Here is a 25,582-nt window from a genome sequence, read left to right as displayed (position 1 = left end):
TTCCGCCAGCCCAAATATGATCAATAGAGCAAACAGGGTGGAATCCTTTCATCATAGCGACATTTATACTTATTTCAACGTCGTGCTGACAGCCGTGTGTCTTTCTTTAGCTCCAACGAATGTCGAACATCACGGCAAATACGCTGTCAACGTTCATTGCACTGGAAATGTACATGCCGCAAGATAAATTATTCAATTTACATGGAGCTGAACATCTGGCCAAAGGTCGTGTAGACAGTGAGTGAGGCCATGATACCTGGCCTGTAATTTCCGCTGGACCGCACTGGGGTGGGTCTTTGGTCGTAGAACTGGACACTGATACGCCAGAATGATGATGCAATTCGCGGGAAATATTAGCATGCAGACATGTGGAGAATATGGCAGCAATGATAACAAATTGCTTAGAAACATTGCCGTGTTGTGGATGACGTTATAAATGGATCAAAGCCGAAAGATAAACAGACAAAAACATCTTCATAAGTTCAATTCACTGTAACTCTACTGCGCGTTAGTATGCGGACATTGTGCCAGAATGCAGCTGACGCCGAAATGCGTCGACTGCAAATAAAAATTCAACAAAGCAGATTACATGAAACAGCAATTTTCATCAAACCAGCATCGGCAAGACCTCCCGTGGCATTTGCAAAACGTACATATACATGAATAAAATAACAAGCCAAACACAGCCAACAGTGCGTCACTAGCAATAAATCTCAGCTGCTTATTATTGATTTGGTGCGGGCTAATACTTTTGCAGACCTGTTTCCAGAGTACTCACGTTTTTGTAGAGCAGTTTGCTGGTGTGCGCGAACACGGAGGAGCGCACCCCTCCTGCGTGCTTGGCCAGGGCCTCCTCCGAGTCGACGATGTCGCCTAGGATGATGTTCACCAGGGCGTACTCAATCAGAGAGAGAAACACGAACACGAGGCACGACGACATGAAAATGTCGATCGCCTGAGAAACGGAACGGGACGCATTATTTTTGGGTTGGTCAGGAGGAAGGCAAACAGGATAACTTGTATTCAATTTTGTACTTATGTTTTGAGACGCTTTCGACAAATCAAACAGCGAATATTCAATCATATTTGAATATTCAAATAGCTACAAATTGCAATATCCTTATCAAGATCATCACAAGCTGATAGGATAAGCCGGCATTTATATTTGACCAGGTATGAAGAAACCACAATGACAAATCCCTGGTGCGTGCTCATGCGTCCACCTCCCGGCACGCTACGTAAAATGGAAGATGCGTCGTCTCGCGGTTCGCATCCCGTCAGCCCGACTCTGTTATTCGACCTTCTTCAGTTAGCACATTCGTCTGCATTCAGCGACACTAACCTTGATATAGGAGACGGGCGGCAGGGCCTTCTGTGAATTCGAGTGCTGCGTGGTCAGGGTGAGCAGAGAGGTCACTCCGAGAGTGACACGGGCCGGAACAGCCTCCGGGCGCACCCAGAACGAGATCCAAGACATGATGACGATCAGACACGTCGGGATGTACGTGTGGAAGAGGTAGTAGCCCAGACGCCGCTTGAACGTGAAGACCACCTGCACGCAGGTGAAGTTTCCTGGAATGGAGGAACGGCGTGTTACGAGAGTAAACAACTCTGGCTTGCTCCGAGAGTTTACGCCTGTTTTTGTTTCTTGTACTTTGATATCTGTTAGCGCCCGTGGCAAAATTGTTTCAGCTGTGTAAGCATTTAAATGTTTGCCGTTCTTGAATAAAAGCTACATATTTCTTTGCAACTGTTTACAACATCGGCAACGTAAAGTACAGGAAATGATAAAATGCATGCAATACATTATCTTGATTTGATTTGATTTTCTATATCACCAGTTGCGCTGCGCTAGGAACAAAGGATGGATGCTGATTGACTGTTGAAGAGATGTCATTATAGCAATAATATTCACCGTTCGTACCGCTTTCCCACTAGACGTTTGACAGTCCCATCAGAATTATGAGGAAACCGTGGATCTCATCAAATGACTCGAAAAAGCAGACAAGTTATAAAACCAGAAGAATTTTTGGAAATGCCTGTCATATAAAATCACGACGACTCTTTTTTGTGTGATACGGCAGGCATTGAGGTTGTATGCTATCACCATTCCGTCATCTAAGGTGACCCTGAAGCACTCCTCTCCAGTGTCTAGCCAAGCTGTTTGGCTGATGGTTTATGCAGTGTTAATTATCTCCTACCCCATCTGCTGCAGACAGGGGGCGGCTCGATTAGCCTCCATATATTTAGCCTCTCGGCCGTGCTCAAGCCGTTTGTTTTGCTCCTGGCTGCAGCGCGGTGATTAAAGTCGCACAGGCTTTATCTGACACTAAGTGCTACGAAAGCCCGGAGAGAAATTACTGGTCCTTTCTTCGGCGACACATGTGAGCGACATTGGAGTGCCTGCACCGCGAGCCTGTCACCTGGTCGATGAAATTCGCCCGGTACTGCGGATCCCCAGGGGGCTAGTCTGCACCATAGTCGCATCGGACGCTCCCGCTGGTCTCCTCCGTCCCTCTGCCCGCCGCTCCGCCGCTCTGCCCTCCCAGCCTCGTCAGGTGACGCCGTTCTGCACCATTACCGACAGGCCTGCTGCCGCCCCATCCGACCCCGCCCACCGCCGCACGCCCCCTGCCCGCCGCTCCGTCGGCCGCCCGAGCGTCATCGCTGCTGGCGCCGCGCGGTCAGATGAACCAGTGGGTGTTGGACGACGCGGCGGTCAGATGAACCAGTGGGTGTTGGACGGCGCGGCGGCCCAGATTGGCCTCATCGGGTCCCAGTTAGCGTTGATCGACTCTGGGCGGCACTAGTTAGCCCTGACGGAGCTCGGCTCGGTCGGTGGTGGCGCTCTGATGAGGGATCGTCGTCTTCTGTTGGCCATCGAGGACGATAGGCGTCGACGGTGGCGTCACGGGTGCTGGTCACAGCGACACGGATTGACGAAGTCACGGGCGCCGGCCACAGCGACCCTGACCGGCAGCGTCACGAAAATGCTCGGCGGCAGAACTCAGGAGGCCGCGTATCTGCATCGAGCGACGCTGGTCTGCTCCCGCAAACGCCCCACCCTCGTTTTATCAACCCCCACCTCCGCTTCCATCCCGACCCCAACTTCGATTTCGACTCCGTATCGACTGCTTGGAGCCAGCAAATACTCTAGCTCTGCTTCTGTTGACAGCAGCATATTGACAAATGACCTATTCAACGTAATTATCTGGGCCAAATAAGTTAGCTAGGGGCTTCGTTAGCACTCGCTCCAATTTAATTTTCACGCTCTGTGATATCATTTAGCATGAAACTCCGTAAATGAGCAGAAGCGAGACGTCTTTGGTCTTTGCCACGACCCACTTTCTTTAAAAGTTGAAATGGTTTCTCGGTAAAAGCGACCATATGTTTTGCGGCAACACATATGAAACGTTATTCACTAATGTAGGTATAAGCAGAACGTTGATTATAAAAAGTAAGTGTTTTTATGACTGCAAAAGTGGAGACTGTTTTACTTTATTGATGGTAGAATATGTGTTGATGACTTATGAAAATTACAATGTTACGATTATCTATGGAGGATCGAAATTGTGCCGGTGATTTGAAATAAATTAGACGAGCGTGCTTTGCAGCTGTATTTCAGTTTATCCGTGCATTCTCGCAATGCTCATATATCAAAGACATAATTGTTTGGTGAAATATGAAACACCTCGCCTCGCATAGACCAGTGTATGCCTGCACGGGACAACCCTAGTACGTAAGTTCGCATTAACTGAGTCTATTTTGCAATGTCAGGGCCATTGTAAAGCTCTCCGAGTCTAGGAATCCTTTGATCCGCTATTCAGTGCAGCTCAGTTCTTAATTTAGGAGTCGGTTGACTGGCTGTGTGACGTCAACTCGTGGCTGTTCGTGTTGGCTTCATTTTGTCGTCAATCACGCTCTCTTTGCTCCGCTTTCTTTCACCGTTAATATGTTTAGCGTTTCAAATCATCTGAAATTGCCTGTAGGCCGGCTGATATCAGTCGTGTCTGAGGAAAAGTGCAGGTGACTTCCTCTTCATTTTTTCATGTAATGTATATATTAGCCGTTCTCACGACGGGCTATCTGGCAAGTGCACCAAATTTCACCAAATCTGCACCAAATATCTTTTACAGCAATCATCTTCATATCAAAAATTTACTTTATTGATCTAATCGATAATACTATCTGATAAGCTAACAAAGCAGGGACATTAGCAATTGGTGCAACCCCAGCTGTTAGCTACTAAGAAACACACTGAACCCAATTTGACCACCAAATCTGCACCAACTCTGCACCAAATGTGTACCTACCTAATGTGTACCAGATAACCGTCTTGAAAACGGCGATTATGCATCCCAAATTGATTATTTCAAGCCATGCAGGCGAAACTTCATGAATCTTTACCTTTAGTCGACAACATGCTTAACTATAAATAAAGGCTGCCGCCTTGACACGACAAACTTTTTGTACATTTATAGACCTCATAACCTCATAACGATATTTGGTTACATTCAAAAAGTTGATTTAAAATGTTACGCAAGTTATTATATGCTTTATGTTTTTGATCCGGCGGAACAAAAGAACTACGATGCAAACCTTTTTACGTCAACAATTCTGTGTGAGCGAGAACACTCACGTCTGCTGGATAACCGAAATGAATAGCCACCGAAATATGGCAGCAGTTTAGCTCGGCGGGGGGTGGCGGGTCCCCTTTATCAGCCATTACCACTCAGGTGGCACCCCGCTCGCAAACGACCAATGAGCCCGGCTCGTAAAGCCGACTGAACACGGTAAATGTTTTTCGCCGCCAGTTGCTTCACATTTCGGCATTCAATAGCAGTCGGTCTTTCACTGGCTTTAGACCGAATGGCGGGGCGGCTCTAATATCAAAGAAAGGCGACACCGCTGTTGACGTCTGCGATCGCGCAGTCGGCGGCAATCTGGTATAAAGTCACAAGCCACGCACATCGCAACGTTATCGTTATGATATTGGTCACCTGAGTTGATTGGTTACCTATAAGTTTAAATATTTGTATCATAATGCACAATACGAACAGCACAGTGCATATTTCAAGCTTATAATGAATTATTATCGTTATTCGCCCTTTAGCTCATTCACATCATAGTGCACTTTCTATCAAGTTAAAAAACCGGTTGATGAAGTTCGATTTTGTTTTCGTGCAATAATCAACTGAAATATTGCTTTAAACAGAAAACTCTTTTAACCCGCGCCCTGATGGGGGGGGCCATTTTGGCCCCCCCCCTGTGGTTTTTCTTAAATAGCGAGAAAACGGCGGCGCGCAGCGCCGCCAAATTTTGGGTACCTTACCGGGCATCAATTTGACACCTTCACACAAAATTTCAAGTCACAGGTCACCTCAGGTCAGGAGTTATTGAGGTCAAACTGAGGTCATGTTCGAGTAAAAATGAGCAAAAAACATGACATCTTGAAACGCTCACCAATTCTACAGTTAACAAGCAATTTTAAAGTTCTTTATGTGGTTGTGTAGAGAAAAGACGGCGCTACAAAACTGCTATCTCGGATTTTCGAAATTTTGGGATTTTGACCCCCAAAAATAAAAAAAATGATTTTTTTAGAAAAACTCAAAAAATTTCCAAACTTTTTTCGAATTTCGAAAAAACCGGAATATATATGATAGTTCCTGCGCTCTTCGATATACATACCAAATTTTAGATCGATACCTCTTTTTTTGGCCAAGTTATAGCGAAAAAAACTGTTAAAAATTGATGACGTCAAATTTTTGAACTCAATTTTTAGCAATTCTAGAGCTCGTAGCGCAAAACGGAGACCACCATTGAACTCCCCGTGACGAGCTGCATCGAATCGATACCCATTTTATGCAAAAATATCAACTTTGAAATTTGACCTAATTTGACCTGACCTTGACCTGACCTTGACCTGACCTTGACCAAAACGTGACCTAAGCTGGCCCTAAAGTCTGTCTGACCCACACAATCGCATTTGTCATGTAAAATGGACCATAAAACATGTATCACACGACACTTTCATATTGTGACCCCCCCAGTGACCTGACCTCTGTGACCTGACCTGGTATCAGTGACCTCAAATAGCAAAATATGTGTCTGAAGAACATTTCCCCATCGATGATTTTCAATGAAATGCATTTTACACGATTTTACAACGCATTTCTTGAAATGCCTGTAAACGGTGAAAATTCGACCTTTGACCTGACCTGTGACGTCATCGGTTTGACCGAGGTCAATGAAATTGGGTCACAAGGTAGTTCCCCGTGGGGGCTATCCAACACCGTTTACCGCTTGTCGCTATGTTGCGTGGTTCTCGAGATCTGAGGGGGGGGCCAAAATGGCCCCCCCCCCCCATCAGACCACGTTGCTCGGCAGACCCCATCTGGGCGCGGGTTAAGCGCTGCCTGCATGCTACAGGAAGCGCTCCCGTAAAAGTATATTGCAGACGTTTTATGGAGGGGCGTTTGCGTCTTAACGAGCGTCTCCCCGAGTTGTGCGCCCTTTAGTCTGCGCGAAGGCTCACGGAGCCGGACCAGTGCGCCCCCACCACCGCACCAAAAACAAGCCGGCAAACACCTTTACTGCCGGCGCCGGAGCTCTGGGTGATTGCTTCCGACAGCCGAGCTCATCGAATTCACAGCCCCCAGCTCGGCTCCCATTAACGACGCGTGCCTGAATGAATTTTAACTTTATCGTGCCCTGCTCTCGGCTTGTTTACCGCTCAGACCGGAATCAAGATTAGTAATGGATGCTCTCAAACTTGGTCTTTATTGAACAGAGTTTCGCTGTTTTAGTTTTCGGAACGGCGGGCCCTGCTTTGTATTGAGATAACCTATCTTTTGTTAAAGGAAACTTTAGGATTAGCAATTTGTATCTTCTAGCGCACAGCCTAGAACTTATTTTCTTTGCTGCGTAAATGCATTGATCCCCAATTGCGCAATTGCAATAGTTCAGATAAGGTGATCTTGGACCTAACTCAAAATTCAGATAAGTAATTTCAATATGTCACATAGGTCGAAAACGGGTGCTTGTTGCTCACTTAGACCATTCACATTTCACACTGATTGGCGAAGAGATGCTTGATCCGTGCCTATCACTGGCCTACGCAGGGTTAGCATACATACTTTTGTGTCTGTTCTGGTCTGTGCCATGGTGCTTGGTCAGAAGTAACCTGTGACGTATGTACATACATACTGCTGGGTGCAGGGGCGACTGACCTGTGGCGTACTGCTGGGTGCAGGGGTGACTGACCTGTGGCGTACAGCGTACTGCTGGGTGCAGGGGCGACTGACCTGTGGCGTACTGCTGGGTGCAGTCTCCAGTGGTGTTCTTCACCAGGTCGAGCTGTGGAAGCTCTATATGGTCCACGACCAGGGGAACCTTCGGGTCCCAGACGAAAATCAGGTCGTCGGTCGTGTACGAAACTGGCGAAAGGAAATAACGTAAATCATAACCATTTTATCATTCAGGGTGGGGCGGGGCATGAGAATTCAAACATGTCAGACAGTATAGGTATGAAGTTATATCATGAACATCGCACAGATCAGCACGACGCGATCGTTGTGACCCGCGTCTCTTTCACCACACCCATCACCACTACCGCCACTACCACAGTCACCAACATCACCGTCACCATAACCAGCACCACCAGTCACCACCCCCGGTATGAGGTCCCCGAGACACGGCGAGCGATGTAATGACTCGTGAATTATCTGAGCGCTCAGAAAGGGTTGTGTGTCTGGGTGCGCGCCGAGTGTATAGGTGGGGGCGCCCGGGCGCTCCCGTCCAATCATGCTCATGCATCACTGTCGCCAGCAAGCGGCCGCGTCTCCGGAGCACACAAGGCAAGGCCGGACGCGCTGTGACGACATCGCGCGGCTGGCCAGGGGGGCGCCGGGTGTAAGGAAGCTGGGTGTACATACGAGCATGAGAGGCTGGGTGTAGGGAGACTGGGTGAAGGATGCAGAGACTGAGTGCTGCAGGTTGGAGTGACTACATTCAGGTCGTCGATACTGGATATATGTAGTATGTGCGCTATGTTGATCCTAGGTAGCTTGTCAGTGCTATGTTTAACGTGTTCCAAGAGAACCCAGCGCTCACAATAGTCAGTCGACTGCCCCCGTCCCCCACCCTATTCCAAACGAAGTTAAAAAGGCGCACAGCAGCTGTCACTTTACTTACTGCTCTCAATCTTCATTGCACATTTCTGAGTGTCGTGAGGGTATCTCTTGAAGTTCATAGCGCATGACAACACCAGAGTCAGCCTGGAACAAGGAAACATTGTGTAAAATTGACGCATCTTATACAAGACTGCACTTACAACAATCAAGTCATGTGACATTGCATCTTTATGGTTTTAGGAATCAAGTACAATGTAACAAAGTTGCAAGATTATTTCTAACTTATTGAGGCTTCCAAGAGCGTAACAGCTGCACCCATAGAATTGTGACCCATAGAATAGGACAAAATCCGTGCATAAAAAGTAAGCACAAAATTACAAAAATACAATATGAACGTGAAAGCACCTGAGAAGCACAGCAGTGAACAAACAAGCACATATGGACGACACAAATGAAATAATTGCCAGTGCGATTCTCGTTCGTCGCGTCTCGCTCGTCCGAATCAGTGCGACGCCGTGCCGCTGCCCTGTCAGTATCGCTGAGCGTTCGACCAATCAGGGCGCTGATGCGCGACATACGTCACCGGAGGTCATTACCGCACCGCGGGGCCTTCATGGAAAGCCGGCCTGAGCTGTCGCCCGGAAAGGCGGCCCACCAGCCTTGTTAGCGCTGTCTGGGACCGGCTAGATCGGCATTAGCACCACATGATCAGACAGGAAATGGCTAATCGAAGCGAACTCGACGATCGATTCGATAGTATTTTCGAGAAAGGTAATTAGTTGAGAAATTGTTTCCACTATGCATGATTGTCAATTCAATCGATGAGTACCGCGCTCAGCTTCGAAAGCTTTGTGAGGAGACGTAAAAAGATGCCGCTTGCTCAGGGATGTCAACTGCAGCGGTGATTGATTAAAGAGAAAGGTCCGTAGACAATTCAATTCATGATTAATATTATTTCATGATAATCTCCAATACTAGGCTTTTATTCAAAAACAAATTAAACCACGTTCAATTGACCTCAAAATGGCAGCCGTTCCCTGCGTATAATTCTGCTATTTCGTAAACAACTGTAACACTGTTTGCATTCACGATATGAGTAAGCGTTCTCCTAAGATGAACTCGCATCATGGTTGATTTTTTCGCCGCTACTCACTTCCCACTTTATTCGCAAGTGATGTGCAGTTAATAACCTAGAATGGCTGCATTTTAGCAAGAGTTTCATTAATCCTCAACCCAGGAACCCATCATCATTGTAACAGAGATTGATGAACGCATTATTTTTCATCATCAGTACCATCATCAGTTCAGAATGAAAAACACTGATGAAATTGAGTTGCTTTAAACGGGAGATTGTAGAATAAATAGCTCGACAACTAATATTTCTTGTTACTTTTTTGGGGGGAGGCGAGCATTTAAACTCTTTTTAAACGTTTCTTTCGTATTGGAATGATTTTGCTGAGGACTAGATGCTGCAGGTTTCGGTTTTACACTACTCTGTCTTGCTTATTTCATGTTTTATTACAAAGTTGTAAGCGCGCCAATGTAGGTAAATAAAAGGGGATTGATGCGAAACAAAAACCCCAGACTTTTTGCATGCTAAGCCATACTTATATTCAAATAACACAAAAGGGTAAGAAACTGTAGTGATAGAAGCGATAAAAAGCGTTACCTACATCATACCTGAACTTGCTATCTCGAACCCAGACACCCTTAGAGTACAGGATTAAAAGTTCGTTTTTTCTCCAAATCCATCATTTAGGAACCGATGGTGTCGTTAATGCATTCTTATGAAGGCCTCCCACGGCTTTTAAACGGCTCACTTATACTCTGAAAGCCTCCACCGATCGCCCACGTGACCTGGGCACGGAATCTGCCCACTGACGGAGAGGTCGTTAGCTGGAGGGTTGGAGCCAAAACTGCTCACACAGTTGGGCCTTATTCAGACTATATTCAGCTGGTGTGGAATCTATTTTCATCTAAAAACATGCCTACACTGTAAAAAATATTGACGAGCTATGTGTCAAAACAAGGGTCTCGAAACAGTCACCAGGTTGTCAATGCTTCCGGTACCTACCACTTGACTAGTTACCGCTTAGTTAGCTTACAGGCTGATAACTATCCAGATCGTTATGATCCGGTATTGTAATGATACCCTAGGTGTACCTTTGTTTTGAAGTGCTGAATTAACTATCAAGGTTGTTTGACGTTTGTTTTCGCCTCAATCCGAAACGAGGAAGACCCTCATCAAATTATTAGGTGAAAGCCAGGCTCAGGATGATCAAAATATTAGGGGTAGTTTTGTCATAGTAATCTGTGAAGGGTGAGGAACAAGCCGTAGCAATGCACTCGTCACTAAACCAGCCTGAGATTATTCGCCAGGTAGCTGCTGCGTTTCCCTACTTGCTGAATCATGTTTGCAACTTTCCATTTCCAGACACTTTTTACGGCAAATAAATTGTTGGGTTATTTGGAAGGTGAATGACAATTTTATTTCTATAAGTCAATACATTTGTATTTCCGATTGCACTAAAGCTTTTTTTTTTAATCGTTTGCGTTAGGTTTTTATTGTTCGCAATAAAGTTGCGCACCTGTGAATCCTTCACTTAATGCGTTCCCGGCTTCCCGGCGCCAGTTGCGCTGTGCCGTGCCGCGTTCGGTCGGGAGTGCGCGCGTCTGTGCAGTGCGAGTGTTTATCACTGGGCAAACCTGTATCGTTTCCATTTGTGCAGTGTCTAGTTATGAAGAATTGCTTGCCGATATATGACCTGCAGTGATCGACGTTCTGATTCAATAACTTGCCATACGATAGGCGTTATCACAAGTGTATTCGCGGCCATTGGGGCGACGTAAGAAAAGAAGAAAACAACTGGCCCCAAGAACTTAAAATTATCAGTTAGCATGCACCTTTTCCTTGATATGTAAAGAATTTACCATTAATTGTTAGAGAAAATTGCATTTAAAATCTTCCATTTATGCTTTTTTCATCGTTTGCACAGTATGTTCTTTTACTAAGCTAGAAACACTAATTATAAATAGTTCCCGCATCATCAAGAACAATAGGGAAGGCTTGAAGTGAATACAATAATCTAAACGGTTTTGTAATCCATGTGAAGATACTTCTAAAATTGCCTGTAGAAATATTAAAGGCAAAAGTTCAACTTTTTCACAAGACGGATGGCTATAAACCTATTCAACGTGTGACAACTCAGCCGGTATATCGTCGCCTACAGCCCAGCTTTCCCTAGTGACCGATAGAGGCGCTGCTATCGATGTCCGCCCGTGCCGCCTAACGAAGCCATTATTCTCAACCAAATCGCGCAGAGACGTTTGCAAAGTTGTCGAGGGGGGGGGGGAACAAGAGCGATTTTAACCCTCGCCCGTAAACGGCGATCTGCCACCTTCGCCCATGCAGGGGGGGGGGGGTTGGTGCGACCCCCCCCCTTGGCGTTTGAAAACGGAGCGTCGTAGAGCTTAGCGGAAAAGACCAACGGATTGCTCTCGCCGAGATCTCGCGATTGGTGGTATATTTTTTGGTCCTAGGTCAACATTTGACCTACTTTTGACCGGTCAAAGGTCAAATTTTCGGAAAAATAGACTTTTTGAAATTTTGCGCGGCGATTGCGGCAAAACGGTGGGAGATATCGACTTGAAACCTTCACTATCGTGTTCCTTGATCAATTCTCTATCGTTTGGTATGTATTTCGTTTCCCTAGCTCTAAAAATGGCGCGTTGGGAGCGCCGGAAGTCGGCAAGGTCACAGTCGGCGGCAGAAATTCGAAAAATCAAAATTTAATTTTTTGAAATCTGATTGTATTTTTGGATTTGGGATGTCCAGTTGCTCCCTATAGAAGCTAATATTGCTGCATATTCCCATTGAGGTGACAAGAATTAGCAAAATAGTGGTTCGGGCGCTTTTCAAAAATAGTACCGGACGCTGTTCCTCTTGTGACGTCATAGCTCCGTGACCTGACCTGACCCGGTCAAGTTTCTTATACCATATGATAGCCAATACTTGCCCCAACATGCATGGGAAGTTTCATCACGATCCATCAACCGATGTCCGTACCACCGGCAGGAAACCTCGGGCGTTGGCACTCAGTTTGTGAAAATCCGGCCGGAGGCTGTTCCCTTTGTGACGTCATAACTCCGTGACCTGACATGACCCGGTCAAATTTTTTTACCAAAGATGCGCAAGGTTTGCCCCATAAGGTACCCAAAATTTGGCGGCGCTGCGCGCCGCCGTTTTTGCACTATTTCCGAAAAACCTCAGGGGGGGGGGGGTTGCACCAACCCCCCCCCCTACATGGGCGAGGGTTAAATGAATTGCTCTCCATGCAGTGCAATAGGACTTAGGTTTGATTTTTCGAAAGTTGTGGAGCCGCCCCCGGTGTCCGGCCTGGCCAACTCTCTCAAGAACCGACAGCTAACGGAACACTGAAGTTTCACTACGACGATTTCCGCCAAAGTTATGAAGAAAAGGCAAGTGCAAGAAGCAAAACTTCTCTTGGTAATCAAAACTTAGGTTTGGCAAATTCCAAACCCTAAGTCACTACAACTGTGGATGTAAATAAGCTGGTTATTGACGGCCAAGCTCTGGCCAATCTGAGGTTCAGACCTATCATCAAGTTCATGAGGCAGCTGCGGTTGGGCGGCTCACGGGCTCCACTGCATATGGCTCAGACAGGTACTCTACAAAATGTCTTCTGTGTTCTTAGGTTCAGATCTATCGATAGGTATGTGCATGCTTCTGATTCGATTGATAACTGTAAACGGGCGCTGGAAGTGAAAGGTTCGCTTGATATACGAAAGGTGCATTGCAAGAAAGCACATTATTTCAGAAATACACTTTTATTTTATCTTGAGCGTTTTTGGAATGGGCCGGATGAATCCGTCATCAAACTGGTAAGGGATTTCGTTTGAAGACCACCGATATTTAATAATATGATGGTCTTCAAACGAATTCGCTGGCAAATTCGATGACTGGATTGGGCGGCGTAGGATCTGCTGGTCATCTGACTATGGGTTGAGCAATACGTTAGTTTTGACCTAGTTTGAGCTTCATTCGTTAAGTAGGAACAAGACGATGCCTCTTTTGAGCATCGTCACTAAACAAGCCACCATCGTTTTGACATTGCTTTTCGTTATTATTGTTACTAGGTACTTTGTTATCATACACAGCCTTAACGAGGACCTGCTTCCAAAACAAGGCAGAAACGCTCCAGCTATTTTTGGGACGTGTTAAAAACTAACCGACACCTGGTAACTGTCATCTGACGAATACAAAACAAGCCAGGGGCTCGCAGCGTGTGTCAAAAGTAGGATGCAAAACTAGTCTGTACCCCCGACACTTAGCGTTGAGAATCATTTGACGAGGGGCTAGTCAATATTTTTTACAGTGTAGAAGATAGAAATGATGTGCTTATATACTGTGCAATTTGGTGATTACTACATTCAACAGAAAATAATCAGGTAATGGATTACGTTATATATCGAAGCCAACTATCAGCCTCAGATGCGATGGAAGTCGATATGACAGATTCATATGAGCTCGCCCATACGGCCGGTGGGGTCTCAGCCCGTAACCATTTCATTATTGAATTTCTGTGTCTTTGGATCATTCCGTAACGAATTGTCACACAACTGAGCAAACAACACCAGAAACATCCAATGACAAATGTAAACAATGTTTTTGAAATGCTTGGACCGGGTTTTCAGGAGTCAGTAGGAATGCTTATTCATCAACATTCTTAGATTCTTTTATGACTGATAAGTATTTAACCCGGCGGCCGCTGGGCCTCCGCGCCACCCACCGGCCGCTGACATATATATATATATATATATATATATATATATATATATATATATATATATATATATATATATATATATATATATATATATATATATATATATATATATATATATATATATATATATATATATATATATATATATATATATATATTATATAGCTATATAGGGCATATAGTTGCCCCCCCCTTTACTTCTGCGACGATATCGTCGCAACGCGAAGAGATAGAGAAACGAAACTTTGCACACATCTTCCTGAATACCTAGCCGAGGTTGTGTCCAAATTTGGTGTCGATCCCTGTTGAAATGACGTCACAGTGACGTCATAAGTGAAATTATAGATTTGCGACTCTCATATTCCTCACGATACATCAGATATATGGAACCGAATATAAAGGGTCGATTATTGGTCAGAAACTAGATGGAAGTGTAGTTAGACATTTTAGGATGACAGCAGGTGCTGTCTAGTTCATTTACAGTTGATTTTCATGCTCAGCGTCATCAGAAACGGTCCATATCGGAAAACGACAAAACTTTATGACGTCACTGTGACATCATCTTAGTCGCTACAACCACCAAACTTTCCTCAAACATTGCCTAGGTATTCATTTGAAGCTATGCCAAGTTTCACGTTCGTAGCTCATCAGGTTTCGGAGATATTTTACAAAACGTAAAGGGGGGGTTACTTTATGCCCCCCCCCCCCCAGCGGCTCGTGGGTTAAAAGACCAATCAAATAAGGCCTCATACATTCCCCAGCAAATCCATCTAAAAAGCTAATGAGTTATTTCAAACATCTCTACAGTCTCTTTTGTTATCCCTCACTCACTTGACCATGTAGAGGATGGTTTTGTCGTGATGGAGCCAGATGTAATGATTCGGAATTGTCATCTCCTGAAAGGTGACCTGCTTGGCGTTCTTGAAGTAGGAGTCGGGCTGCCAGATGTTGTTTAGCCAGGAGACGGGCAGGAGCCGGTAATCGGAGCTCATGTTGCTGGGAAACCGCAACCGGTGCTCCATCCAGCTCTGGGCGAAAAATATGTCCGCCGCGTACGTCTGAAGACAAACAGACAGGCGTCACCTTCTTTAGTGGCTGATTGCAGTGCAACGATAGGGTACAGCTGAGTGATTTATTAGATGGTATTGGACTGAACAAGGACATTTAGATGCATTTGATTATCTGGACGTTTTTTGTCAGTGTGGTCCAGAAATGCAAGTTTTTGCCTTTTTGGTGTTATCCAATTATTTTGGTATTATGTTATGGGCACAGTTTAAACACAATTTTCGCTAGGATACGAGGAATTAAAATATAAAATGAATCAAAATCAATATCGCTTTTATACAAATATGAATATCAAAACCAAAGATCAATACGAAATCGCCTTATTGATGTTTTTGCAGTCGCGGGACGTCCGATTGTGTATTGCAATGAGAGCATGATTCAGAAAACATCAACATAGTAACAATAGTTTACGCACCATTGACTCCTCGTTGATGGAGTCCAAAGTCATCACCGTGACGTGGAAATAGACGACAGTCGGATGGCCTGCAAAATAGGACATTCTGAAACACTCTCCATCACATCACTCCCGATTGGAAAGGCAAGAGAATAGAGTCCCAGCCGTGCATTAGAGCTGAATATTCAACATCAGAATCAGTTGAAATTGGCGGAGTAAATCACTGAGGCAGAAATGTAATTGCATTCGCACTAAAGCATCCCCATGCGAATGCGATTACGTTTGTTGATTATGATGTTTTCCAGGAATGATGTGTGTATGTGGCATTTATTAGTCCAAGTGGTAATAGACCAACGGTCACGATCATATAACATTTACATAAACTTGTCTTCTTGCTGCGGCTCAGTGACAGCAGAGCACCATTGATGCTTCCGCACTATACCTAAATGACCAGTGTGCAATGAACCCAGAGTTGGGCTCATTCATTCAGGGAAACACAATTACAGACAGACAACCATAACGTTGGCTTCATATAGGATGGCTATTATATGTGCTTCGAGTGAGGTTAAAGTTGAACTTTTACGTGAGCTTTCAGAAAGCTTGCCTATTAGGATATATAAATAAAATGGAGTTTCTCTCTAAAACTATAGACGAAGATTTGCACTTCAATGTCTGCACGCACTGACTATTTTTTCTCAGAACTAGCTGCACCTTCAAATATCTTCTATTAAAAAAAGGAATTAGGTGCGTTTTCCATCAACCGATTACCTTTGGTTTTCGGAGGTGCCATCCGATCATATTGCTTGGGGGGCTCCGGCAGAATATCTTCAAATACGAGAACCGAATCTTCCTCTTCAGCGCTGGAGAAGAAACAGAAACAGTTATCATTGGATGCAGTTTTGGATAGCATACATGAGCAACCATGGTTCGCTGGTTGCTCTACACTCCAAAATCCACATGCCTACACATGACGTAAATGAGGTAAGGGAAATGCTTAAAACTTTTTCATCTGATTCATTATCACTTTTAATTTCTGATCGACCAGATATCGTTTAATTGGGCAATTTTAACTTAATATACATATAAGATAGGATTGTATTCTTACCTGTTCTGGTTCAGGTTGCCGGATTTCCTGCATATCACACATTTTTCATCTTCACTGCAAAACAGAAAGATGCAGATGTCAACATTTAACCCGCGCCCCACTGGGGTCTGTGTATAACACGCCCTACTGGGGGGGGGGGCTATTCATAGCCCCCCCTCCTAACTCCGAAACTACTGGGCCGATCGTCAAAATTCAAACGGCGTCTGATAGCCCCGGAAAAACTGTCGAGCGAAACTTAATTTCATTGACCTCGAGGTCACCGATGACGTCACAGGTCAGGTCAAAGTAAAAATTATTAGCACTTTGGCTTGTTCACCTTTTGGGCTCTGGCCGCCGTCGTACAAGTCAGATCAGGCTCATTTTTGGTTTCCACACTCGTGAACAGATGCTCTAGATAACTTGAGGGTACCAAACTTGTACTTTGATTTTCAGGTCAGGGTCAGGTCATCACAGGTCACGAAAATATTATATCATGCGTCGGTCACGTGACACATGTTTTATGGTCCATTTAGGCCATAGATTTCGAATTTGATGTCGTCTGTGTCATTCGAGGTCATTTTGAGTCGAATTTAGCTTAGGTCAGGTCACTTTCAGGTCAAAAAAGGTCAAATTTTGAAGTTAAAATTTTTCAACAAAAAAGGTGTCTATTGGATGCAGTTTGAGCTCAGAAACACGATGGTGCCATTTATATTGGTGTACGATGTCAAATACGTACTGAAAAATTGATTTGAAAAATTAATAATTGTGCATTTTTTGCAAAAATGCGTATAACTTGGTCATTTTTGAACATATTTAGCTAAAACTTGCTAGAGTTAGTCATAATCATGCGTTCTGTCACATATATTCCGGTTTTTTTCGAAAAGTCAAAAACTTTTTGAAAAAAATATAAAAATATAAATTTTGAATATTATTATATCAAATTTTCGAAATTTTCAAAATTTTGAAAATCCCAGATAGCAGTTTGATAGCGCGGTCAATTCTGAGTCCTTTCATGCAAAGAAATTGGATCTAGCTTAAAAACTGAGCTCTTGGGAGCGATTGCCGTGGTTCAATGTTTTGCGTCGAAATCGGACGAACATGACGTCACTCTGACGTCATTTCCGGCCGACCTATGGTAGCTACGAAGTTCAAATTTTGACACAAGGTGTCAAATTGATGCAGCCGAAGGTACTGCAAGTTTGGCGTCGATCCGTCAAGCGGTTTGGAAGTTATTGCAGAAAAACGGGAGGTGGGGCTATAAATAGCCCCCCCCCCAGTGGGGCGCGGGTTAAGTAATAAAGGCTGGTGTGGACATGTCCCCCCCCCCCCAAAAAAAAAAAACACCGTAGTATGCAAGCTAGCCTTTAGCAAAAATATCGACTGTGAAAGACCCCAGCCCTTTCTCATATCATCCTCTAGCTCGTCCATCCAGCCAGCCCCAGCGCCTGGCCGGTTAATCAAAGTGTAATTGGCCCACGATCGGTCCCCATGGATACATCTTTGATGCGACCTTCTGGTGTCACCATATGGTACCCCCATCGTTCGACAGGCTACAATATTGATAACGCTGCTCCCCATCTGCTCTCCTCTGGCTGATACCGGTAGACCCTGACCACGGTGTAGGCGCTACGCCAGGACAGTGTGTGGTCAACTACATGGTAGGTTTTGTGACATATAATACCTCTGAATTGATAATCCTCAACATGGTAGGTTTTGTCATGTGGTTGTGGCTAATCAATTAGTATAAATGCATGCATTAGCTGCTTGTGTTATTGAGCCACGCGCTGGCAGTTCTCTGAAAAAAATGAATGAGGTCGTACACCCCACCTCACATATAACTGCGAAGGTCTGGTTAAACATAATGCCGGATAAAACATACAAGAAAAAAAAAACAAGAATACTTTGTAGGTTTTGCTCTCAGTGCCTTCTGCGCCCATTCTTTCGGCTGTGAAGCTAATACACCTGCGTGACTGGCCGACATCTACCAGCTGGAGCGAGTGATTCACTTTGATGCCAAAACTGCGCGCTTCCAGCGAACAAGGCGCTGAGGCAGTAAACTGGCTTTGTTCGCCTCTGGTTGATCCTCTGGCACTTCCTACAGGTTTCAGCCTGAATATAAACCGGTACTCAACTGGCTCACAGCCAAAGTAGTTAAGTCTACCTTGTCGGATCCGTCCATCCTTCGCAAAGATTCCAGTTTGCATATAATCTTGCAGAATAGAGTGCAGTGAATGTAAACTCTCCGCCTCCATTACCAAAAGCTGGAGATATAATGAATGTAAGCAAGAAAGCGGATGCAGCGATTCGCTTTGAAAGATGTTCCAGGAATGGTGTTCTGGAATTAACAGTTGTTTGAACTGGCTCGCACTCGACGCTGAGGCCCTATACGGAGCTCCCGCTTCTATTTTACAGACGATAACACTTCAGGATTTTCATCGTATTTCCACTTCAGTTGTTCTTGTGTAGGTAATCGCTTCCTTCCATCCCGTTTTTGCACGCGGCACCGTTTTGTAGCCTGTCTGTGGCCTGTCTGGGCCGCTGTGCAGGCTGTCAATGGCACGCGAGCTGGCACTCGCTCCGACCATCGATCCTATCTGGACGGCCGCTACTGTTTGTGGCTCCAGAGGAGACCTGCTGGCCGCAAAAACCACCCGGCTACCAGCGGTGGTTGTTCGGCCGCCGATCATCCCGATATCTGGTCGGTCACTCTCCGATATATGATCCGCCAAATCGACTGCTAGTGCTCCTGGTCGGGCGACGATCGGAGCGGCGATTGGTCCAGATCGGCGCGTATGAGATGGCCATTTGGATGGCAAGTACCGTGGCTAACTGAGCTGCCAGATAAGTTAACAGCTATTACGCAGGAACCGTGCTATGAATTTCATCGCTTCAACTTTTGCTATACGATTTGTCACCGTTTATGGGACTGACAAACATTTTGCCAAAAAAAAAAAAATACAACTGTCTGACTTGTAAGCAGCATGATCTACCAGTTACCTTCCTGGACTATGAACGCGCCCTATCGTTCTCTGGATGAGTGCCCGGCTGACTGGATGAGTGCCTGTCTGTTTAGATGAGTGCCCGGCTCGCCGGCTGACCGGCCGGGCAGTGGGCTGAGTGGCGCGATCACGACCCTCCCCGATACCCCATCTGGGCGGACACAAAGCGACGAGCACGCCGGCCCGTCCGGGAACCATTGTGAAGACCGCTGATAAGTGCCATGTTACTGGGTCAGCCATAATGCCGGCCGCGGGCCGCGGCCGCAGCCCGGGCGGGGCGGGGGCGGGGGCGGCAGGATGCCGAGGAGCTGGTCGTCGGTACCGACGCAGCTGGTCGTCGGTGCCGACGCAGCTGGTCGTCGGCGCCGACAGAGGAAATGGCGCACGTCCGACACGACGTCTGTCCGAGCAGCGCGGCGGTCTGACCCGGCAAACAGTTCCAGGTCGAGGATTAGTCTTCTGGCATTACCATACACACAAGTCGCCGCCAGTAAGAAGCTTACCGGTAATCATTAGCCCCGCTAATATTCTTTGTGCGTAGGATGATGCGATAGGCACCTTGTTTGCTTACGAACTTGACAACTTTAAATTGAGTTATTGAAGTTTCTTGATAACCTTTGCATAAGAAATTAATGCAACTTTTTCTTGAACGAGCGGTATACGACATACGTGTTTTCATAATCCACCGTGCACTCAGCCATAAATTAGCCACATCAAGCGTTTAAGTCGCAGTCTTGTTTTGCTAATGGTCATTCAGGTGTCTTTAATTGACCATTAGGAACAAAAAAACTGCTGAAACAGCTCAAAATGGTGGTCCTTACCTGAATTTTATCCAATTATCTGAAATGACAGCTCAACTTTTTATTGTTACTAATGTGCCCTTGCACTAATGTCTTCCGAGAACTTCGCTGACCGGCATACGAACGCCAACCACTTAAATCACATCACAACGGTTACCAAGCAGGAAAACGGATTAAGGTCAGACTATTCCTACCTATGTATGTATGTACTTAAAAACAAAGGGGCGGTCAGATCGTTGCAAGGAAAAAAGAAATACCTATATGTTTTATTTCTTTTTTGTGGATGTTCCGCACTGTTTTCCATGAAGATGTTGGCTGAGCAAAGTTATTTTGCTTCACTAAAAACACCCAGAACAACGCCTAAACAACCCTTCCAAAACCAGAGCTCCTACATCGAACAGTTACTTTTTGTCTTTTGAGGTGGCGCTTCTTGATGGTTGTGGTGGAACGTCAAAATACCCAAAGCTGATCTCGTTTTCCGGAAAAGGACAACATTCTTTCATTAAACTACAGCTTTTACCACATGCCGAGATATCCCTTTAACATTAGCACGTGCATTTGGGAAATGGCTTCGGCCCGCCTCGGCTAATGTTGAAGGTATTTGGGAAACGATTCGGCCCTAGGGCTTTTTGATTTTCCCAGACAAAGTTTTACTGAATATTCTGAGCGGAAGAACCAATTTCAAAGAAGATATTTACGGATTGTGTGTTCACTAACAGCAACAGCAAAAGTAAGTGACTGCGTGTTTACATACTTTTGCTGTCAACGTAATTCAACTAAACAAGGTTATCGTTCCAATGCCAATGTATTTATTGCTGCAGAGCATGGTCGGAATAATCATTATTTCTACATAAAGCACGCAAAAAACGAACAATTTAAATGCGTGAAGCATCTTAACCCTCGCCGGCCGAGGGGGGGGGGCGGGTGCCGCCCCCCCCCCCATAGGGTTTTTTTCGCGATAGCTCCGAACACGCTGGCGATAGAGAGCTGAAACTTGGCATACCTGACCTTTGATCCAAGCCGCATCTTTTGACACCAACCGCATTTTTGGGTCAGGTCAGGTCACTGACCTATGACGTCATAAGTGAACCTCTGCACGGTCTTCAGATGTCGCAACTTCGCAACGCCCTCACTGCCAGAGGAGATGTCACAGGGAAATGAAACTTGCAGGATCTAGTATCCATTATGAGTCCCACAACTTGTATATCTCGGATTTTTCCTAAAGGTCATATGAGGTCAGGTCATTTTCGTGACCTCACCATTATAAGTCAATGGGGAAAAATGAAAACTTCTATTCTGGCGCCGGGAACGATCTCCAACTATCTCAAGCACACAGAATCGTGATTTTATGCACTCCTTGCAAGGTTAGATACGTCACTTTTGCAATGTTGACCTTGCGTGACGTCATTTATGACGTCATCAAGGTCATATTAGTTTTTCGTCAATAACTCTTGATCAAATTGAGCTAGCGAGTCGGGAAAGCCACCAATGGACTCAGGAAGACCTGCCGAATCGAATGATATGCGTCATGACCCATTTCGACCAACTTCGTGACCTGGGGGTGCTGACCTGACCTTGACCTGAGGTCAACACCCCAAGTTGACCTGACCCGGACAAAAAGTATATCATTCGACGCGCCTGAGCGAGACGAACACGATGCTGCCAAAATCGGCGCTCTGCGGCCGTTTTTTGCGAAGTTATTCACCAAAAACTGAACCGTACCTTGGGGCACTTGACCTGACCTCAGAGGTCACCGGTTGACCTAGGACCTTAAAATCGGGTACCAATCTCTGCGTCTCGTAACGGCGCACACGCTCGTTTTTTCCGCGACGCGCTAGCTCCACCAGGGGCGAAACGGCGAGGGGGGGGTCGTACCCGCCCCCCCCCCCTCGGCCGGCGCGTATGTAGAAAACCAATAGGTCCGGCGAGGGTTAACGTGCCACAATGAAACATTTGATATTGTTCCAGCTGGGATCCAAGACGCGTTTGATTCAGCGTTTCACCCAATTTTCAGTTTTCCTCACGGTTTCCTCACTCCTGCTGGACTCCATATCTTTATTCTAACTTCTGGCGCTTCACCATCTTCATCTTCAGCTTTTTCAAACCCTAAATAGGGGAAAGTGGGGTAAGACGGTCAGGGTAGGTAAGACGGGCACCCCTTCTGCAGACCAAACCAATAGCGCTACGAGCGAGAAAAATTAGGACCAGAATTGTCTTTCCCACTACACACCACCATTGAAGTTTGGTGATTTTGTGTTCAGTCGATAATCTTTTATTTTGATTTCTTTAAAACACTAATTTCATTGAAAACATCCATAATGTATTGTGCAAGTTTTTGTGTGCAGCACTATACAGCTAAAAACTCGCAATCACTTGTGGTACACTCATATGCCACCAGTGTTCATTTACCGCGGATTTGCTTTGTCTGCATCAAATTGTCCACAGAGAAAAATTGTGCTGAACTTCTTACATTGAGTTAGGGGTAAGACGGGCAACTATGAATCCAATGGGTCTGTAATGGTGAAAATATTTTTGTTGCTGTAGGAAAAAAAGAAGCATTTCTTATAAGAATATCTTCGATTCCGATACTCACAGACATGTTAGCAATATTCCTTCGGCACAGTTTATTCTCGAATGATGAATGTGAAAAACGGTTCTACATGACTTCTGATCTAGGGCCTATATACGAGCATACGCCTTCTGCACAAATCTTGTATACTGCCATTTCCGAGGCACTTGAGACCAACGAGCGACTGTATCAATGCAGCTAATTTCGGGCATTTGTTGCGAGCTGTACTGGTCGGTGAAAGAAGCTGGCCGTCTTGCCCTACCCATGTGACCGTCTTACCCCATGGGGTGGGGTAAGACGGGTTTTTGCAAGGTTTTGCAAAAATAGCTGCAGTTTATTTGTTGAATCAGGTCTAAGTCTCATCTTCTGGCAAATGGAAGTAAAATGTCTAAAAGAGGTTTTCACTCAGTTTCCCGTTTCTATGATGTTTCTAACCGGCCGAAAAATGGCTCCAAAGTTAAGGTGTCCGTCTTACCCCACTTTCCCCTAAGGGGAAAGTAGGAATTTCATCTTTCATACTCAACGCAGCCCAATAATGAAAAACACAAAAAATAATCACGGTGACTATAAATATGAACATAGTACTAATATAATATTAACACAACATTAAGATTAAAGTGTAAAATATCAAATGAATATGATATTAACTGTTGCGCCGGAACGGCATGTGGTAAATCTCTTCCCAACCTTGGGCTGTGAAAATGCAGTTTTATTCACCTCGGTTTTTGGCTACGGACCTCGTGCCTACCGGCACTCGGTCCTCCGCACAAAAACCTCGGTGAATAAAACGCATTTTCCCAGCCCCGGTCGGGAATATATTGTAAACATGTCTCAGGCTGGCCAAAGTTCGTAAATGATACCAAGCTGTTCAATTATTGATTAAAAACGATTTAAAGTACAATTAACCAACCGTTTGTAAAATAAAGTGCATATAATTATATCAGTTTCGCTACAAACGATGCAAAACTACAAAAAAAAACTACGAACGAAAATACAAAACTTCCCCATTAGCAAGGCAACTTATGCGGAACCTTGTTTCAAAAATCCTGCACTGAAACTCTGAACTCTGAAGCACCAGCTGTTGCTTCAAGCTCCTACTTATGCCACAGGCAGTCAGGAATGACAAATGCAAAACAAGCGTCAGCTCTGCGACACAAGGAGCGGATATTACTTGAACCGCTGTACTCGGAAACAATGTCCCTAATCTCAAACTATCTGTCCTTGTCGTGGAGCTCCAGCTTGTTGTCTACGCCACTACGCCAGCAGAACGCAGCTGCACTAGCCCCAGGAACAATAAAAAATAGACACAAACTGTCGCCAACTTGGATCGCACAAGCAATCTCATGAATATCTAATGAACTCCGTGAGCCGCTGGGTCAGTGTCTCCGCCAGGTCTACCAATATGAGGGTCAGATGAGCGCGGCTGTAGCAGGCTCCGACGCCAGATGTCTACCGCTGATTAAGACAAAACTGTTTTATTTTACCTTTTTGTGGCTCAAGTCAACACAAAGTTGTGAATATGATGATGGAATCTGATTAGCAGGCTTGATTGCTGAATTTTAACTTGACGTTCCCACGGGAAACTTTCCCAATTACTCGGGCCGGCAGACAGCACACGACGGGGGCCACTCGCTTGATTCGAGTCAGGATAGGCTGTGCCGCAGCGCACGAATGTATTGCGGAACAGCATCAAACAGTGAAACGCTGAGGCGGCGAGGCTCTGAGCCTCGCCGTCAGCGCGGTGGGAAGGCGGTGGCTCTTTCAAGCGCTATCTTCCTACGCTACCGTACGAATGCTCGATTTGCGACATGCATTATGCCATATATGTCATATTTTATCCGTATCCACACAGATCCCTGATATTATGTCCTATTAGTACCCAAAGTTTTCCTCTCGATGATTCCATTCCCCTCGCAGCGGAGCGCTCACCTGTTTCCATTTTCTGGCGGATGAGCGTCACCCTCTGACGACTCCGTATCCTCCCTGGGCGGCACGGGCTCCTCGCCGACGTGTGTGTCCTGTTCCGGAGGAGAGCCAGCGGCGGGTCGCTCACCAGGCGGCGGCGGCCAGCTACCGTCGTATTCACCCAGCGGAGCCGCAGGCTCGCCATATTCGGCAGCCGGCAGAGCCGAGTGGTCATGCTCCGATATCGGGGATCCCAGGTCCTCGTCTATCGATGATCCACGAGACACGTCTTCATATAGGGATGGCGTCTCTGCGCCCCTGGACGGCGGCACCGGTTCTTTGTAGACCGATGACGGCGGCGGCGGCTCGCGGTACACTGGCGGTCGAGGGCGCTCCATGTCCGTAAATGGCGGCTGCTCCGGGTCCTGGGCGCCGTAGTGGTCCGTGCCAGGAGTAGGATACTGAGCAGCCGGCGCCACGGATGCCGCGGTCAGAGCCAGGGTCAGCGTCAGGAGAAAAAGCAGCATCGCAGCGTCCCTTGGTAAACACCACTGGAAAAGACGGAGAAAAAAGTTACAGATGGTGTAAACATTTTCACTAGGAAGATATTCAATCGTATGACATCGACAATTTTGAAAGACTTGTTTGAAATGAGTGTTTTTAACGCCACTTTACGTGAGCAATACATTATTTAGCGACCAAAATAATTCTCAGCAACGGCGCTCGTTCAAGTTTCGGGCCAGTTCAACTTTTGAATGTCATTCAAACTCCGAAAGATGTGACGGATGTAGAGCTGGCCTTTGGTGTCGGGGGCATTCCTGCTATCT

The 25,582-nt window shown here is 45.7% G+C and overlaps 1 protein-coding gene across 1 annotated transcript in view; it reads right to left on the bottom strand.

Annotated features, from left to right (window-relative positions):
• LOC122373657 (glycine receptor subunit alphaZ1-like) overlaps positions 1 to 25,300 on the bottom strand; it is a 30,892-nt gene extending 5,592 nt beyond the window's left edge. The window contains exons 1-9 of the mRNA XM_043351945.1: positions 24,780 to 25,300; positions 16,504 to 16,557; positions 16,167 to 16,258; positions 15,420 to 15,487; positions 14,771 to 14,997; positions 8,194 to 8,276; positions 7,305 to 7,436; positions 1,343 to 1,572; positions 779 to 955 (exon numbers count right to left, since the gene is read on the bottom strand). Of these exons, the coding sequence (XP_043207880.1) occupies positions 779 to 955; positions 1,343 to 1,572; positions 7,305 to 7,436; positions 8,194 to 8,276; positions 14,771 to 14,997; positions 15,420 to 15,487; positions 16,167 to 16,258; positions 16,504 to 16,557; positions 24,780 to 25,282 (1,566 nt within the window). The 5' untranslated portion in view covers positions 25,283 to 25,300. The remainder of the gene's footprint in view (positions 1 to 778; positions 956 to 1,342; positions 1,573 to 7,304; positions 7,437 to 8,193; positions 8,277 to 14,770; positions 14,998 to 15,419; positions 15,488 to 16,166; positions 16,259 to 16,503; positions 16,558 to 24,779) is intronic.
• Positions 25,301 to 25,582: the final 282 nt, after the last annotated feature.

The sequence above is a fragment of the Amphibalanus amphitrite genome, unplaced genomic scaffold (genome assembly GCF_019059575.1).
Source record: "Amphibalanus amphitrite isolate SeventyFive unplaced genomic scaffold, NRLGWU_Aamphi_draft 001530F_arrow, whole genome shotgun sequence".
In the NCBI taxonomy this organism is placed as follows: domain Eukaryota; kingdom Metazoa; phylum Arthropoda; class Thecostraca; order Balanomorpha; family Balanidae; genus Amphibalanus; species Amphibalanus amphitrite.
This window is presented reverse-complemented; position numbering and strand designations above follow the sequence as displayed.